General features: G+C 42.2%; 1 protein-coding gene across 2 annotated transcripts in view; it reads left to right on the forward strand.

Moving 5' to 3' along the window:
- The window catches only part of KIDINS220 (kinase D interacting substrate 220), a 128214-nt gene that overhangs the window by 84287 nt on the left and 26922 nt on the right, over positions 1 to 17005 (forward strand). For both annotated transcript variants that reach the window (XM_014597319.3, XM_019492695.2), the window contains exons 23-24: positions 10754 to 10932; positions 14123 to 14349. In XM_014597319.3, the coding sequence (XP_014452805.1) occupies positions 10754 to 10932; positions 14123 to 14349 (406 nt within the window). The remainder of the gene's footprint in view (positions 1 to 10753; positions 10933 to 14122; positions 14350 to 17005) is intronic.

Here is a 17005-nt window from a genome sequence, read left to right on the forward strand (position 1 = left end):
TCCAATATACTTAATTACCTATTACAACACTGACATTGTTAAACATTTTATAATTTCTTAATCCTTTAGCTCTCAACATCACTTAAAAAATATACCTAATTAATTAATTCAGCTCATTTTAGTTTGGTTGCCAATATATTTAGTATACAGCACCCCGCCCTGCTCCACTATGCATTGTAGTTTAGCTATTTACTTGTTAATAGGTTCTAGTCTGTGACATTAGTTCTCATTATTCGGTAGTATCAAATTCAGATTAAGTTAACTAGTGTGGATATCCTTTCCTTTTATTTGTACTTGTTGTTTCTATGCCTTTTTTCCTGATCTGCTGCATTTTTTTTATGTCCATCTTGGCTACCTTATCTAGAGTTAGAACTCTAAGCTGCCAAAAAAGTCTCAAAACTTTCAGCATCGTTCTTTTTTCATAAATAATAGGCTAATGCTGAGTCGGTCTTTTCCAGTATGACCCTATCTGGTAAACACCTGGTTGCATGAAGATAGTCACAGTTCTAAACCATCTTCTCTCAACAAACAGTCCTACAAAAATGCTTCCTTTTTACTTCCATTACCGTAGATTTTTTCCTAAAACGCGTCTTTCTGTTCAAAAATATATAGTGTAAGCCTACATGCATAAGTTCATTTCTTGGCAGTCCAAGAGTCTTCTGCTAGTCTCCAAATGTGCACTGCTGGTAAAGCACATTTGTGACCAAACTTCAAGTTTTGGGACTCCTGAAGTATGGACAGTAAGCACCATTAAGATCACAGGAAGAGGGGAATCCTGACCCAATTGAAGTTGATGGAATTTTGCTGTCGACCTGAGCATAGCCAGGGTGTCACCTTGCATATTGCTAGATTATAGAGTGATTGTGGACATGTATTATCCTACAATTGTGTTCAGTATATACGAATATGTTGCAACTACCACAGATATTATAAGAAGGGAATACTGAGTTTTAATAGCATTTGCTCTATAATTGTTCCCACCAGCAGCCAACATGGATTTATTAAGAACAAATCATGCAAAACCAACTTGATAGCCTTCATTGACAAGTTAACTGCTTTGGTGGATGAAGAGAATGTGTAGACATGGTATTCTTGGATTTTAGTAAGGCTTTTGATCTTATCACAGGATGACATTCTCCTGAAGAAATGTAAGAACTGAAGAATTCAGTGGGCTAAGAAGAATTACTGTTAAGTGAATACCTACTGTTATTTCAATGTTGGAATAACAGGAGGCTTCATTTGGGGTTCTATATGGTTTTGTTCTGGGTCTAGTTATTTAACACTTGTAAAACTTAGTATGGGCAGGCTGCAAACATTTTGGAAGAAAGAAATAGAGTTCAGAAGGTTATTAATAAATTGGAGAACTGGGTGATACAGTTGTCTTGCTTGAATGGCATTTTATCTAAGATGCTACACCTAAAGAAAAAATAAATGCACAAATACAGAATGGGAGAGGATTCGGTAGGTGGTAGTACCACTAAAAGTTCTGTGGGTCCTGCTGGATCTCAGATTCAACGTGAATGTGATGCACTTGCAAAAAAAAAGTGAATTTAGTTGTGGTCTTTGTTTGCAGGTGCATTGTATGTAAAATACACAAGGTGATGATACCACTCTACTAAGCACTAGTTAGGCTTACTATTGCAGTACTGGGCTGCACATTTTAAAAAGGGTGTTGAGAAACTCCAGAGAATCCAGAGGTGTGCAACAAACTTGGTAAAGGGGTTGGAATGCAAGTCATATGAGCAAGGGTTAAGAGACCTGGATAAGCTTACTTTGGAGAAAAGAGATTAACAGGAGGAAGAAGATTGTAGCTTTCAAACATCTGAAAGCCTGAAGGACTTAAATGGGTTTAAACTGCGGAAAGCAGAAGTAGATCATGTGTCAGGGGGGAAAAACCTTCTTACTGGTGGAATGGCAGGGCTGTGGAACAAATTGTCCAGGAAGGTGTCAGAATCTCCTTCTTTGTAAGGTTCTGAGAAGAGGCTGGATAAGTATTTGTCTGGGATGTTTTAGGAGTAGCACATCCTGCATTCGTGCAGGAGGTTGAGCTTGAGGTTTCTTCTAACCCTATCATTCTTTTTAATAATAGTGGGTCAGTCCTATACCATGTGTCACAATATCTTAGGAAGTGACTTGCATTATTCAGTTCTTGTGTAGATTGCTAGAAAATGGGATGCTGGTCTGCATTTGATTATGACGTACTTCCTTGTTTTGTTTTGCCTCATTTTTTTTCTTTTAACATTGCTCACAAAGCAGTGAAAACAGACTCTACTAACTGCAGGCCACAATTGCCCCTTCATTTCAGGCATTTGAAGCCACTGTAACATGACTTTTTTTAAGTGTAAATAGATTTTTCTAAGGAGCAGCCATCTCTTGTAGAAGTTCCTTGGAAGTCTATGGTCTTTTCTTGGCTTGCCTCCATACGCACACTGGGTTTTTTGACTTACTTTGTTGCTTCTATAATTAGTGTACCGTTTGCCTTCACCAGACTTTGTTCTACTCTGATTACATAGTCAGTGGCTAAAAGCCTTGTACACATCTGTGGCACTGTAATAAGTATTACTATTGATTTAAAATTTTTTAAACTAGCCACCATATTAAATGTTTACATGTTATATAAACAAGACCCCTGCCACCTAAGCTATTTAACTGATTTAGCTAAGGTGGCAAAATATTAAATATTTCTTACAATCCTTCTAAGAACTTCTTTAGCTCTCATGAGGATTAGGCCATTTTAAATCAACAACAAGAGAGCAGAACATGAACTGAAAAACACTGAAGCAAGTCCTGTGTCCTTTTGACAGGAACATGGGGAAACACACAATAAATATGAATATTTAGGAAGTATAGTAGAGAACAGTATAAGTAGCTGCTTTGTACTCACAGCAGTGGCTTTTTAAAATGAAATCTGATTCTGTAGTGTTATCTAGGATCTCTAAGGTCCTGAAATTACAGGTTTTAAATAATAAAAGTTTTTATTATAACTTTTATAATATAAAAGTTATAATAAATATTATAAAGCCACGCAGTTGCTATTTTACCTATGCTAAAATCAGCATTTTGAGATTTTAATAAAGTAGACATACTGAGCCTTTCATTTAAATGTCATATAATAAACAAGGATAAGTTGTTATGTGTCTGTTACATTATAGTGCAGCTGCAACATGCCATGTAGGTTTGTTTCCTTAAGGATGTTCATAACCCATAGTTCCCATTCAGTTAAATGGGAGTAGTAGTATGTTCTCCCCTCCTTTCCCTTAAAAATCAATCTCTTTATCAATAAAGCAGATAATCTTCAACATTCAGAAGTTTTGTTAACTTTGAAATGCTTCTAAATTTAAAGATGATTTGTTGCCCAGGAAAAATCCAGCTCCAGAGAAAGGATAGTGTAGATTCAGTGCTTGGAGTTTGAATCTGTTCATGTAATTTTTAAGAGTCAGTCATTTTTAAAGCACTTTTATATGCTAAATTTTTATATGAAAGTATAGACACATGGTTTTTGTGGCATTTGGCCAAAAGATTATCATTTACATAAATTTCTCTTTCAAAAGACTAGTTATAATGTATTGCACTCAGAAGGTTAGAATAGAGGTTCCAATATGTAAACCAGCAGTGGGCTATTGGCTTCTAAACAGTAGCATTGTTCATCATATTGAGAACACTGTTCACATTCAGACCTAAGCAGAGCTGGCATTACAATTCAGCTAATTTGTTTCATGTGACTTTTCAGCTGTGTGTTTTATTTAAAACTTTAATCATCTTTTTTGGCAGGTTTTTTTTTTTTTAATTTTAAAAAGTAATGCAATGGATAGGGAACTTTAACTGTTCCATTTCAGATATCATTTTATCTTAGTTCAATTGTGTGTATATGTACAGAATGGACAACTTAAAGTGCATGCTAATTGATTTTTGTCCAATGTTTGTACTTCTGTAAAGGAAGCCCCCTTTCCAGTCCTAGTCCTACTCCCACAACTGTTCATATATTTTTGCATTATAGCCATTGTATAAATTGTATGTGCAGTCCTGGAGCAGGGACCAGAATCTAGGATTCATCCCTCTTACAAAAGTACCCTTGTCACTGGGGTACAGAGTTAGATGCCCCCTCTTAGATGCTTTCTCTTGATCCTAAAGTCTCTCATTCTTCTCTGACTAGTTGCCCAGTTTCAACAGCAAGGCTTTCAGCCTGGTCTATCCTCTATTATAGTGTTATAGGGTTTTCCTCCTGGTCATGGAGATGTGGTTTTGAATTGCTACAGTCTGAGGAAGAATGTGAAATCCTTATCTCCCACTCCCTGAGCCAAGTGCTCTTAACTATGAAGATATTATACACAGATAGGTACTCCTCCCATTGATAAAGGGAGTACTTAGAAATATTAGTGTAGGTGAGGGATTTGGACTGTAAATCCCAGTTTCACATAGATACCTAGGCCTAATGAAGAAGTGAGATTTCAAACACACTCCTTTCTTCATTGTTGCCCATGGGCGGGCTTAGGCATCCCCTGATCAGCATGCTGAATGCTGTGAATCCCAATTGTAAACACTTTTATCTCTTCATTTAAAGTATGGGGAATTTAAGTGTCTCACATAGATTTGTGAATTCTGTGCCAAAAGCTAGGCATCTAAAAGTCAGGCACTAAAATGCTCTGCATCTCCACGTGTCTTTGTCAATATTGCCCTGTGTAACCATCATCTTTGGTATGAAAATAGCTTCTATTTTCGGGGTATATTCATAGATTCATAGATTCATAGATGTTAGGGTTGGAAGGAACCTCAATAGATCATCAAGTCCGACCCCCTGCATAAGCAGGAAAGAGTGCTGGGTCTAGATGACCCCAGCTAGATACTCGTCTAACCTCCTCTTGAAGACCCCCAGGGTAGGGGAGAGCACCACCTCCCTTGGGAGCCCGTTCCAGACCTTGGCCACTCTAACTGTGAAGAAGTTCTTCCTAATGTCCAGTCTAAATCTGCTCTCTGCTAGCTTGTGGCCGTTGTTTCTTGTAACCCCCGGGGGTGCCTTGGTGAATAAATACTCACCAATTCCCTTCTGTGCCCCCGTGATGAACTTATAGGCAGCCACAAGGTCGCCTCTCAACCTTCTCTTGCGGAGGCTGAAAAGGTCCAGTTTCTCTAGTCTCTCCTCGTAGGGCTTGGTCTGCAGACCCTTGACCATACGAGTTGCCCTTCGCTGTACCCTCTCCAGGTTATCCGCATCCTTCTTGAAGTGTGGCGCCCAGAATTGCATGCAGTACTCCAACTGCGGTCTGACCAACGCCCTATAGAGGGGAAGTATCACCTCCCTGGACCTATTCGTCATGCATCTGCTGATGCACGATAAAGTGCCATTGGCTTTTCTGATGGCTTCGTCACACTGCCGGCTCATGTTCAACTTGGAGTCCACTAGGACTCCAAGATCCCTTTCCACCTCTGTGCCACCCAGCAGGTCATTCCCTAGGCTGTAGGTGTGCTGGACATTTTTCCTCCCTAGGTGCAGCACTTTGCATTTCTCCTTGTTGAACTGCATCCTGTTGTTTTCTGCCCACTTGTCCAGCCTATCCAGGTCTGCCTGCAGCTGTTCCCTGCCCTCCGGCGTGTCCACTTCTCCCCATAGCTTTGTGTCATCTGCAAACTTGGACAGAGTACATTTCACTCCCACGTCCAAGTCGCTGATGAAGACATTAAAGAGTATCGGTCCAAGGACCGAACCCTGCGGGACCCCACTGCCCACACCCTTCCAGGTCGAGACCGACCCATCTATCACGACTCTTTGGGTGCGACCCTCTAGCCAATTCGCCACCCACCGGACTGTGCAGTCATCCACATCACAGCCTCTTAATTTGTTCACCAGTATGGGGTGGGATACCGTATCGAAGGCCTTCCTGAAGTCCAAGTATACGACATCCACCCCTCCTCCTGTGTCCAGGCGTTTCATAACCTGGTCATAGAAAGAGACTAGATTGGTCAGGCACGATCTGCCCGCCACAAACCCATGCTGGTTTCCCCTCAGCATAATTTGTCCTGCCGGGCTCTCACAAATGTGAGCCTTGATAATTTTTTCAAAGACTTTACCAAGGATGGAGGTGAGACTGACCGGCCTATAGTTGCCCGGGTCCTCCTTCCTCCCCTTTTTGAAAATGGGGACCACGTTAGCCCTTTTCCAGTCCTCCGGGACTTGGCCTGTGCGCCACGAGCATTCGAATATTCCCGCCAGTGGCTCTGCAATGACGTCGGCCAGTGCCTTCAGCACCCTCGGATGGAGCCCATCCGCGCCTGCCGACTTAAAGGCATCCAGTTCTTCCAAGTGACTCTGCACCACCTCAGGATCTACGCATGGAAGTCTGGCGCCTTGCTGCTGCCTCTCTACAACCCCAGTGAGAGACTTGTCGTGCCCCTCTCTTAGGATCACTGAAGCAAAGAACTCGTTGAGGAGTTCAGCCTTGTCCCCCCTGTCTGTCACCAATTGCTTCTGCCCATTTAGCAGGGGTTCTATTCCTCCCTGGGCCTTCCTTTTACTCCCTATATATCTAAAAAACAATTTCTTGTTGTCCTTTACTTGGGTTGCCATCCTCAGCTCCATGGTAGCTTTGGCCCGCCTAACTGCCTCCCTACAAGCACGAGCAGAGGAGGTATATTCATCTTTAGTGATCTCACCCTGTTTCCACTTTTTATGTGCTCCCCTTTTGTCCCTTAGGCTGCCCTGGATTTCTCTGGTCAGCCATGGAAGCCTCCTGGCCCCTTTCCCTCTTTTGCCTCGCTCGGGGATCGTCTTGCTTTGTGCCCAAAGGATCGTTTCCTTTAGGCACAGCCACCCTTCTTGGGCACCCATCCCATCAAAACTCCTACTCTGCAGTGCTTCCTTGACTAATCGCCTGAGTGCAATGAGATCAGCTTTCCTAAAGTCTAGCACTTTCACCCTACTAGTTACCTTACCCACTCGCCGTCTTATGTTGAATTCTATTATAAGATGATCACTGTCTCCCAGATAGCTACCAATCTGGAGGTCCCCTATCATGTCATCTCCCGTTGCCAATACCAGATCCAGCATGGCATTCCCCCTAGTGGGACCATACACCTCCTGTGTCAGGTGGAGGTCCTGTACACAGGTTAGAAACCTGCATGAGCGATGGGACCTTGCTGTCTGCGTCTCCCAGCAGATGTCCGGGTAGTTTAGGTCCCCCGTGACTACCGCCTCTTTAGCTTTTATGGTCTCCGAGAGTTGCCTCAAGAGCCCCGCATCTATTTCTTCCCCTTGGTGTGGGGGTCTGTAACAGACCCCTACCACCAAATCCCTTTCTCCATGGTCCAGTATACAGGTATCTGCTTTAAGGTCATGTATAGTCTCTAGCAGAGTGATTCTCAACCAGGGTGCCACAGCCTTGAGATTCTTTAAACGGTGTTGGGGTGCCATAGTGTTAGCACTTTCAGGTTTACAAACATGATTCAGAAGATAAACCCAGAGATTTCAGATAGAAAGACAACAGTTATGGGTTTCTGAGTTAAACAAAAGACTGCTCTATCAGCTTTTACTTTTTGTTGACAGAAAAATAAGACCTGGCATTTTCCAAGGGGTGTTTTGAGTTAAAAAGGTTGAGAAACACTGTTCTAGGATCATGTTAACTGTAGTTGTTCTACCACATTAGCTATCTCATGTAGTGCTATGAACTCCAAACTTCCAAAAAACAAAAAACAAAACCCCCACGAAAGTTTGAAATAATAAGCCAGGGGTTGGCACCTGTAGGCTGTATTCAGCCTATGAAGAAACTGAATCCAGCCTATGGCAGCTCAGGGATTCAGCAAACATGCTTCAACCATACCAGAGGAAGAGATCTTCAGGGTCCTATTGTCTGCCATATTCAGTTTCTTCTTCCTGCTGCTGCAGAGGAAGCATCCTCAAGATCCTAGTACCTGCTTTTTTTTTCTAACTAGTCCCATCTTTTGCTTGCTGGGGAGGTTTGGGGGTTTCATCTGTGGCAGGGGCTGAGTTGCAAGGAAAAGATTGCCACCCCCTGCAATAAGCCATAACTAAAACCTTTGTACAAATGTGTCTCTTTTTTTCCTCCCGACCTGCAGTATTGGCCATTAGTGACATCTTTTATTTTGCTTCTGATGGCCTTTCTGTAATAAAACCTTTCTACAGATATCATCTGTAAAAGCTGGCTCTGAAAACAGTCTGTTGGTACATGAAATGGGTGTTGTGGAGCAGCTTAAAGAAGAACATGCTTTCAAAATGGTAATATGAATTGCAAAAAGAAAGCATAAGATCCTTATGTAATGTTAGAACTGGGGTGGGCAAAATGCAGCCCGCAGGCCAGATGTGGCCTGCCAGGCCATTGTATCCAGCCTGCGGGGCCCCTAAAAAATTAAGAAAATTAATTTTTATCTGCCCCTGGTTGCCTGTCATGTGGCCCTCGATGGCTTGCCAAAACTCAGTAAGCAGTCCTCTGCCTGAAATAATTGCCCGCCCCGTGTTAGAATATTAGCCATAGTTACAAGAAGTTAGTAAAAGTGGAAACATAATTTAATAATTGAAATTTGGCTAATTTTCCTTCAGAAACATGCCAGTGTATGTATAATGTATCCTGGGTATATTCAAATCCTTCTTTTTTTAATTTCAAAATAGGGTAGTGTGTTCTACTGGTAGCCATATCTAATGCTGATACAAAGATCATTTTTCTAGTAGTCTCCTTTACTGTCACTTTTCTCCGTGTCTGTTTACTGTCTCGTCTCTATTGCATCAAACAAGGTATTTATCTTTACTTTCAAGGATCCCCACCCAGTTTCTTATTTTTTCATTCACTGTCATTCCTATCGTGATCATCTCCCTCTGCTGTTCCCTTTGTCCATTAGTTAAATTTTCAAACAAATCCATTCATACTTTCTTCTGTACTGTCACACATGCTTAGGAGAAACACTTTCAGAAGTAACTTCAAGGCTACCTTGTTATCTTTCTTCACATACCTCTTTAAACACCTGGACATTAGGAAGAACTTCTTCACAGTTCGAGTGGCCAAGGTCTGGAACGGGCTCCCAAGGGAGGTGGTGCTCTCCCCTACCCTGGGGGTCTTCAAGAGGAGGTTAGACGAGTATCTAGCTGGGGTCATTTAGACCCAGCACTCTTTCCTGCTTATGCAGGGGGTCGGACTTGATGATCTATTGAGGTCCCTTCCGACCCTAACATCTATGAATCTAACCTCTTTGTCACCATTATTTTCTTTAAAAACTTAATCTAGGTAGTAGTCATAGCAAGCTGGTTGCTTATGCTGCTGCCCCGGATTGTTTCTTTATGTATCCCTGTTTGCATTTGCAGGGCTCTTGTCTTAGCTCAAACTTTTGGTGATAGGGACTGTTTGTACAACCATGGGGGTGGGGAAAGCCCCTTGCCTTACAATCAAGCATGAGGCAGCAGAGAGGGGGTAGCTTCTGGGGCCGGGGCCAGAGCCACAGCTACTGCTTGTTATCCTTATCCATCCCCCCGCACACCTCTGCACACCCTGCCATTCCTGCCCTGAAGCTTCCAGTCTCATCATTCCTATCCCCGTATGCCACTTTTCCCTTTCTGTCCCCCTCTGCTGCACTCCTTATCTGCTGCTGTGGGACCAGGCTGGAACAGCAGTGCCAGTTCCACACTGCTGCTACAGGCTGGGCTGGAGCCATGCTTTATGCCCTGGGCTGCAACAGGGATGAAGTTGCTAGTGTGGAGCAAAGATGTTGGGGAGTTGGGGCAGGCAGGGGGGAGAGACATCAGGAGGAGGAAGATGGGAGCAAGTGGGGGGTGGATACCTGAGGCTGCGCATGGCAGAAGTGGTGTGGAGAGGGGAGGGGGAGGAAACAAAGTAAGATGCTGGGGTGGGGGGAGGGGGCAGGCACAATGGGGGATAAGTGAGGGGGTCAGGCAGCAGGGGTCAAGATGCTTGCCCCACCACCTCTATACTTCCTGCCTCCCACTGCCTGCCCCATGACTGCCCCCTACCAGCTCCATTTCTCCCCCCCTTATCAACTCTCCGTCACACCACCTACAGTAATGGGGGAGAAGGATGAATTTAAGATGATCCTCCAATAATTAGATTCCACACATGGAAAATTATAATAAACTTAAATGTTCTTTGTGTAGAATCTAATTATTGGTGGGTCATGTTACATTCAGGGTCATCTTCTCTTCGAATAAATGTTATATCTATATAGTAAAAAGCACAATGGAGTTCCTAGTCCATGATTAGGACTCTAGGCCTGCTGTAGTTCAAATGAAAAAAAAACCCCAACAAAATCCAAAGAATGGAGATAGAAAGCCGCCACCTTAGGTGGGTACAAAATTTAGAATGCATGGTTGTTAGAGTTTAATGCTCCCCACAACTTTTCCTCCTTTTTCTTGTCCTATTTTGGATCTTGTATTATTGGCTGTCTGTACATCTTGTGTCTTCAGATACCTAAGAACCTTCAAGCATGAAATTGGATCCTGGGGGTCTGGTGGCTTGGGATTTTTTGAAAAAGAAAATGCTGGATTTTTCTTTAGAAATAAAACCAAGTAACACCTTTATAAAAATGCAGGTGTACCCTGATCTCTACAGGTCATTTGCGTTTTCCAGAGAGTTAGCTTGGGGGTGTGACCCGCTACTACCTCCCTTAAATTCTATACCCTGTAACAAACAGGAACAGCATTTGAAATGGAAGCCACATTTTGATAGGTTTAACTTCTTCAGGTGTACATAATAGTCTGCTGTTCTTTTTCTCTCTCTCCCCGCCTATTTTTATTTTTAAGAATTTCAAAGAATATTCCAACAACTAAAGATGTTGAACCTTTGCTTGAAATTGATGGGGACATCCGGAACTTTGAAGTATTTTTGTCTTCACGAACACCGGTTCTAATAGCACGTGATGTAAAAATCTTTTTGCCATGTACTGTGAACTTAGACCCAAAGCTACGAGAAATCATCGCAGGTGAGTATAATTTTCAAAAAAAGTGTAATTTTAGGTTTATTTTTCTCCTTTCTGCATGGATTTACATTGTGCATTGCATTACCTTTGATATCTCAGAGTTCATAGCACTTAGAGCCCCTGTTGCCCCCAGTCATTCTAGGAACCAAGAAAGGCTTAAAGAGCCAGCCCCACCAAAATTAAATATTCAAAACCCAAATGTAAATAAATGTTACTATCAAATTTAATAATGAAATACTGATAAGATATAGTGATAAGTAAAACATTTCAGGTAACTGTGTAATATTTTAAAAGTGCACTAATCTAAAGAAAAAACATATTTTTTAATATTTAAAAGAAGCTAATATTAAATTCTCTAAGTTCTAGAATCTTTCAAAATCTCTAACATGAGCCAGCTTGTTATGGGAAAGTATTACTTACCTAGATTTCAAATTAAGTTTTAAAAGAGTATTTGTCTTGACTTATCTGAAGGTGGACTGTTCTGAAAAAAACTGTAGTTTAAAGTCGAGGAGCATAGGTTTTGACTTGAACCCAAATGTTTGTGCTGTTACTTGGCCCAATTTCAGAAGCTTGCTAAATAAGGCTAAAAAATAAAGGCTTGGAATAGGTTTTACTTCAATATTAGTATTCATATGCCCCTTTTTTCCTTCTCTTTGTATGCTATAGCTAAATAGATAGTCAAAAAGCGTGAGGCTGAATTGATTCAGTCTTCACAGATTAGTTTAAGATGTATAGATTAACCAGATAAACAAATAAAATGTCTTGACTCCTATTTTGCTGGGGTCATCTGATCCCAGCAGTCTTTCCTGCCCAAGTGCAGGGGAGCTGGACCCTGGGATGCTGGGATACTGTGAGTTAACTTGAATCTGTAAGTTATCTGGGACAGAAGTTCAGTAAACCTGTTTAACTTAAATCAGTTGAGTGTGATACTACATCCATCCAGGTTTATCCTAAACTAGTTTCAGCCTTTTTGAAAGCGGTTTATATGCACTGAATTTCTTTTGTCTTACAGATTTGAACCAGTTTCTGATCACTTACACCGGTTTATGTGTAACTTCTGTCCTTAGCCTATTTCCTGTCCTGGGCCAGAAATAACCACAAAACGTACTCCAAGAGACCTTTAGCCTACCTCTTTTAACATGTCTGTCTTGAACGTTCTAAAACTGTTTTTACCTTTTCATTGCTCACTTCCTTTATCTCTTCTGATGTTACCTAGACTTTGTTCGAGCTGGTGGCATTCAGCCTATGGATTCTGGGCTGAATCTGGCCCGTGGAGTCATGTTATTCAGTCTCTGGGGCTGCCTTCCAGTCCAGAAATTTGATGGCAGGGGAGTGCCAGGAAGGGGCTGGAGAGAGGGGTCTTTCCCACTGCCGGGAGAAAGACTATCAGTTTTTGTTTGTTGGTGGCTTGTTTTTTCATTTGTGTTAGCAAAGACTGTATTTGGCATTTAAAAGGACCAGCTGAAGAGCCCCCTTTAGACTGGAAAGATGCATAGAGGCACCAGTTCACAATCTTCTCTCCCCCCCCCCCCCCAATGTTTATCTTAAGTAGATGCTGAGTTACTAATAGACTAAAATTTTGTCATACTTTGCTATAAATGCAGTGTCCTGCTCCTTGCCAAAAAGGCAGCAAAGATTTTTGGAACGCTTTTGCCTCTTTTGCATCATTTTTTATTATTTTGCTTTTACGTAGTAATGAGCTTGCATTGTCTACTATTGTTAGGATGTCTTTTGTTTCTGATATAACTAAACCACTCCTTATTGTCCTTCTTCATTGCCAACTGTGGATTTTTTTCTTAGCTTCCATTATTAATTTTCTGCACTTCATAATTTCAAGCCTCTCTGTTTCCAAATGAGGTCATCCCCATCAGTTGAATGCACTTTAACTTGTGTTTATTGACCTCACACTTAATTGAGTTGTCTTGTCCTTCCTGCATTCTTACTAAGATCTGGCTTTAGCAAAACGAAGGAGATATGAGTTTTCTGTAGATGCGCACAGATGCATCGATCCAATATCGGATCGGCACTAATATAAAGAAAATTGAATATATTGGATATCGGCCATATCAGGCTGATAATTTAGCCGATAAATGGCCAGATAATTTGGCTGATAAATGGCCTGTGCATGCACGCAGCCGCAGTGCAACATGGGCAGCAAAGAGCACAGCTGGGCAGCGTGGAGAGCTGCCTCCAGCTACTAAGTCTGGTGTGGTGGAAGATGAGAGGGGAGGGAAGGGACTGGGGGGCGCAGATCAAGGCCCATGCAGGGAGAGAGGTGTGGGGGTGGGGCAAGCGCTGCCCAGCCAGGGCAGGGTGGGCTGTGGCTTAGTGGGACGGGGGGCACAGCTCCTCCTGCTGCACACCGCTTATCCAGGAGCTGCTGATTCATTGGCTTTCATCTGGCACTCACCTGTTCATCAGGCGGCTCCCGCTGCTGCTCCCACCACTAATCCGGGGGGGGGGGAAATGTGCCCCCGGGTCTACATGGGGCAGGCTGGGGCTACACCATGGTCTTCCTGGGCAGGGCTGCGCTGGGATGGGGCTATGGCAGATTTGTAGCTGCAGCCCCCTTTCCCCCCCCCCCCCCCCCCCCCCCCGCAGCACAGTCCTGCCCTGTCAGAAAGAGCTTGATGCAGCCCTGGCCCCAGCCCACCCCACGCAGATCCAGGGGCGCACGCCCTCCCGGCCAAGCAGCTGGAGCAGCGGTGGGAGCCACTGGACTAGCGGCTCCTGGACAAGTGGTGCGCAGCAGCACAACCCACACCCCCTGGACGAGTTATGGTTCTGTGCCATGCCTGCCCCATCCTGAGTAGGCAGCGCTTACTCCAGCCCCATGCCTCCTTCCCTGCAGGGGCCTTGACCTGCCCCCCCTTTCTCTTCCACCACACCAGGCTTACCAGCTGGAGGCAGCTCTCCATGCTGCTGGGCTGGGTATCAGAAATAGAATCAATATTGGCTGGTATGCCTCCTTAAAAATCGGCTATCAGTATCAGCCCCAAAAATCTCTGCTACACCCCTACTTTTCTAATCAGTTTAAGGTAGAAACTGATACGAGGCATCCTTTGTTAAAAGTGCTGATCAGCTTGCCCATTTTTACATCTGGCTTCTCATATGTGACAATCCAAAGCATACTCTAAGCTAACTACATCATTCTTTTCTTTCCCTTGCTACATGTACACACTTAATTCTTCAGATGTTCGTGCTGCACGAGATCAAATGAATATTGGAGGACTTCCATATCCCACGTTGCCATTACATGAGGCACCTGCTAGAGCGTCTTCAGTGTTCAGTCAGCCTTCTTCAGTCTGCTCTTCATCCACCTCCTTCAATGGACCTTTCAATGGTGGAGTTTTATCGCCACAACCTCACAGCAGCTACTACAGTGGTATGACAGGACCTCAGCATCCATTTTATAATCGAGTAAGTAACCAGTTAATTAGTGAATCAGTTTTCATATGATTTAATCCAACAGTATTGCAAGCCCGGTCCTATAAATAATAGAAGAAAAAATAAAAATATTATAATATGTGCAAGCAGGATAAAAAAAAAAAATGATACAACAACTGATTTCTGTGTGGTTATGTCAGGTGACAGTCTGGATCCGACTATCCATCTTTTTTGTTTTTTGTTACAGGTTTTTTAATTGTCTGTGTTTAATGCCAGTGTTGAGCTGGTTTAAGGGAATTGACATGGTTTGCATTAACTACATGTTTTTTAATCATTTAACAATAGTGTATAACAGAGGATAACTTTAAATTTTGGTGCCTAAAGTGGTACAGTAGGGGGAAGAGGAGCATTTACCTCTTCCTGCAGGCTGGGGCAGGATAGACTTTTGCTTCCTCTGTGCAAGCTCCCTCTCCATGAGCTGTGGTGGCGATACAGGCTTCCTGCCATTCTGGTGCTCCCCCAGGGTTAGTGCCTCGGTCACACCCTGCTTCCCTCCACCCAAACAAATTATGCTACTGATGTATGAACCTAAATAGGAACAATTCTGTATATGGTTCATTTTGAAATTAAGTGAAATAGTTTGCTTTTATAGCAAAAATATAGTGTAAATAGTATTAAATACATTATTTTTGAAAACTTTGATTTGCAAAAATAACTGTTTGATGTTTGTAAGATAAAGCCCATATTTACCGTGATTTGAATTTTTCAGTTAGTATATTTTGTATCAACATTTTTAAAAGCCTGTCAGTATATGAAAATTACAGGTAGGTGAAGCCTCAGAACCACTTATTTAACTTTTAAGAGGTTACTTGAAGTTAAAACCATCTGTTCAAAATTTGGGCTCCACCCAGAAATTAATTTGGTTTCATATTCTTGGAGGGCATAGTTCATTCAATTTTTACAGAATCCAAGTACTCAGGACATGATTAAAACCTTTATCTGCTACTCTAGTATACAACATACAACTTCAGTTTTAAATAATGAAACTTATTTTAAATAATGAAACGTGACTGTAAAAATTATGTTAAAAGCAAACAAAAAGCCAAACTAAAAATAAAGTTCTTTTCTGTTCTGTGTGTTAAGCAGGAGGGCATAGTGCAGTCTACACAGTACCTTTTAAATTCTCATTTGGAAAATTGTTTTTCATGTCTGGATCCACTTTAGTGCTCTGCTGAAGATAACCTTAACATTATTCTTGGTTGTAACACAAAGGTTCGCAAAAACATGTATTGCATGGACTATTAGACTCAAGTCCTGTATCAACTCTGTTTAAAGGTGAGTAAGTAAAATGCTACTCTTTTGTGTCTGCATTACTGCACATGACAAGGTTTAGAGTACTATATAGTATAAACTTTAAATTTTATTTAACCTTTCTAATGTCAGTGGAAGTGGTGAAACAATTATAATAATGGGAAATTATTTGCACTGGATGTAGAGGCTACTTTGAAGGCCCTCTTTTCATTTTCATAACATGAACAAACCGTTTTCATTTCTCCAGTATTCCCAAGAATATGATTTTAAAGAATAGAGATGATTAACAGAAAGTGGGCCGCCATAACATCACAGGTTTCCAAGACAGACCAAGGGTCCCATGTACTTTTTATAGCATACTCTGAACAATTTCTGATGCAGGCTCTTCATTTTGGCATCCTGGGCCTCAGCTGCTGCACACCTAACAAACAGCCTGCCACTGTATACTTCTAGTCTAGTAGTTCTCTGGCTATAAGCTGGACTCCAGACCTGATTCTCTGACCATTTTCATAGGATGATGCAGAGAGGATGCTGTGTAATCATCTGATGAGGAGAATTGTGTTGGGGATCAGGCTTGTAGCGAGATGGCAAATGCTATGGCAGAACTGTTGAATTTTGTGCTATGTTGTGATAGATTCCTTGGGTTTCACATGACAGGACATGGAGACTTTACTGAGATGATTGGAAGCAGATTACCATCATATCTTTGATCCATCGTTTACAAGCTGATTGTGAACCTGAAAAACAAAATTCCATTATTTTTTGATTCAGAAATACTTATGCTTCTATCTTGTCTCCATATTTATCTCTAGTTCGCTTATATTAAGAAATTAGTGACCCCCCCCCGCGCTTTTTTTAAAACAAAAGCTGAGTTGGTAAATTACATATCTAGAGCAAAAAGATTTCCATGGAGATGAAGTAATAAAATACCTGAGCCCAGGCAGTAGTCGCACAGGGCAAATTACAGCCATAAGCAGTAAAATTCTCCAAATATTTATAGACTATGGTGAGTTAGACCATTTTTTGACCAGTTTGTAGGTTGATCACCAAGAATAGCAAGAGGTCTCTGGCACCAGACCTTCTATGGAGAGAAGAGAAACAAGCCCTTTTGCAAGATGGCTTTTGAACCCACATGCACTACATTAATACTGGGAGAAAGCTTTGTGTCCTGAGATCCTACAGCTGTGCATGTCTGTTGTTCTGCTTCAAGTCCCTCTGAAGTATGAGTGATACATTTCCCAAGCCATGTGCATCTGTAGCTTTATGATGTGTCATTCCAGGGACAAGTCCAGGCTTGCTGCCTACTAGGAGAAGAGCAATGATGCAAGTTGAAAGGGCACTGTGTAAATGACTAAGCTGTGCCTGTTTGTATGCAAGT

This window comes from Alligator mississippiensis, chromosome 1 (genome assembly GCF_030867095.1).
Source record: "Alligator mississippiensis isolate rAllMis1 chromosome 1, rAllMis1, whole genome shotgun sequence".
Taxonomy (NCBI): Eukaryota; Metazoa; Chordata; order Crocodylia; family Alligatoridae; genus Alligator; species Alligator mississippiensis.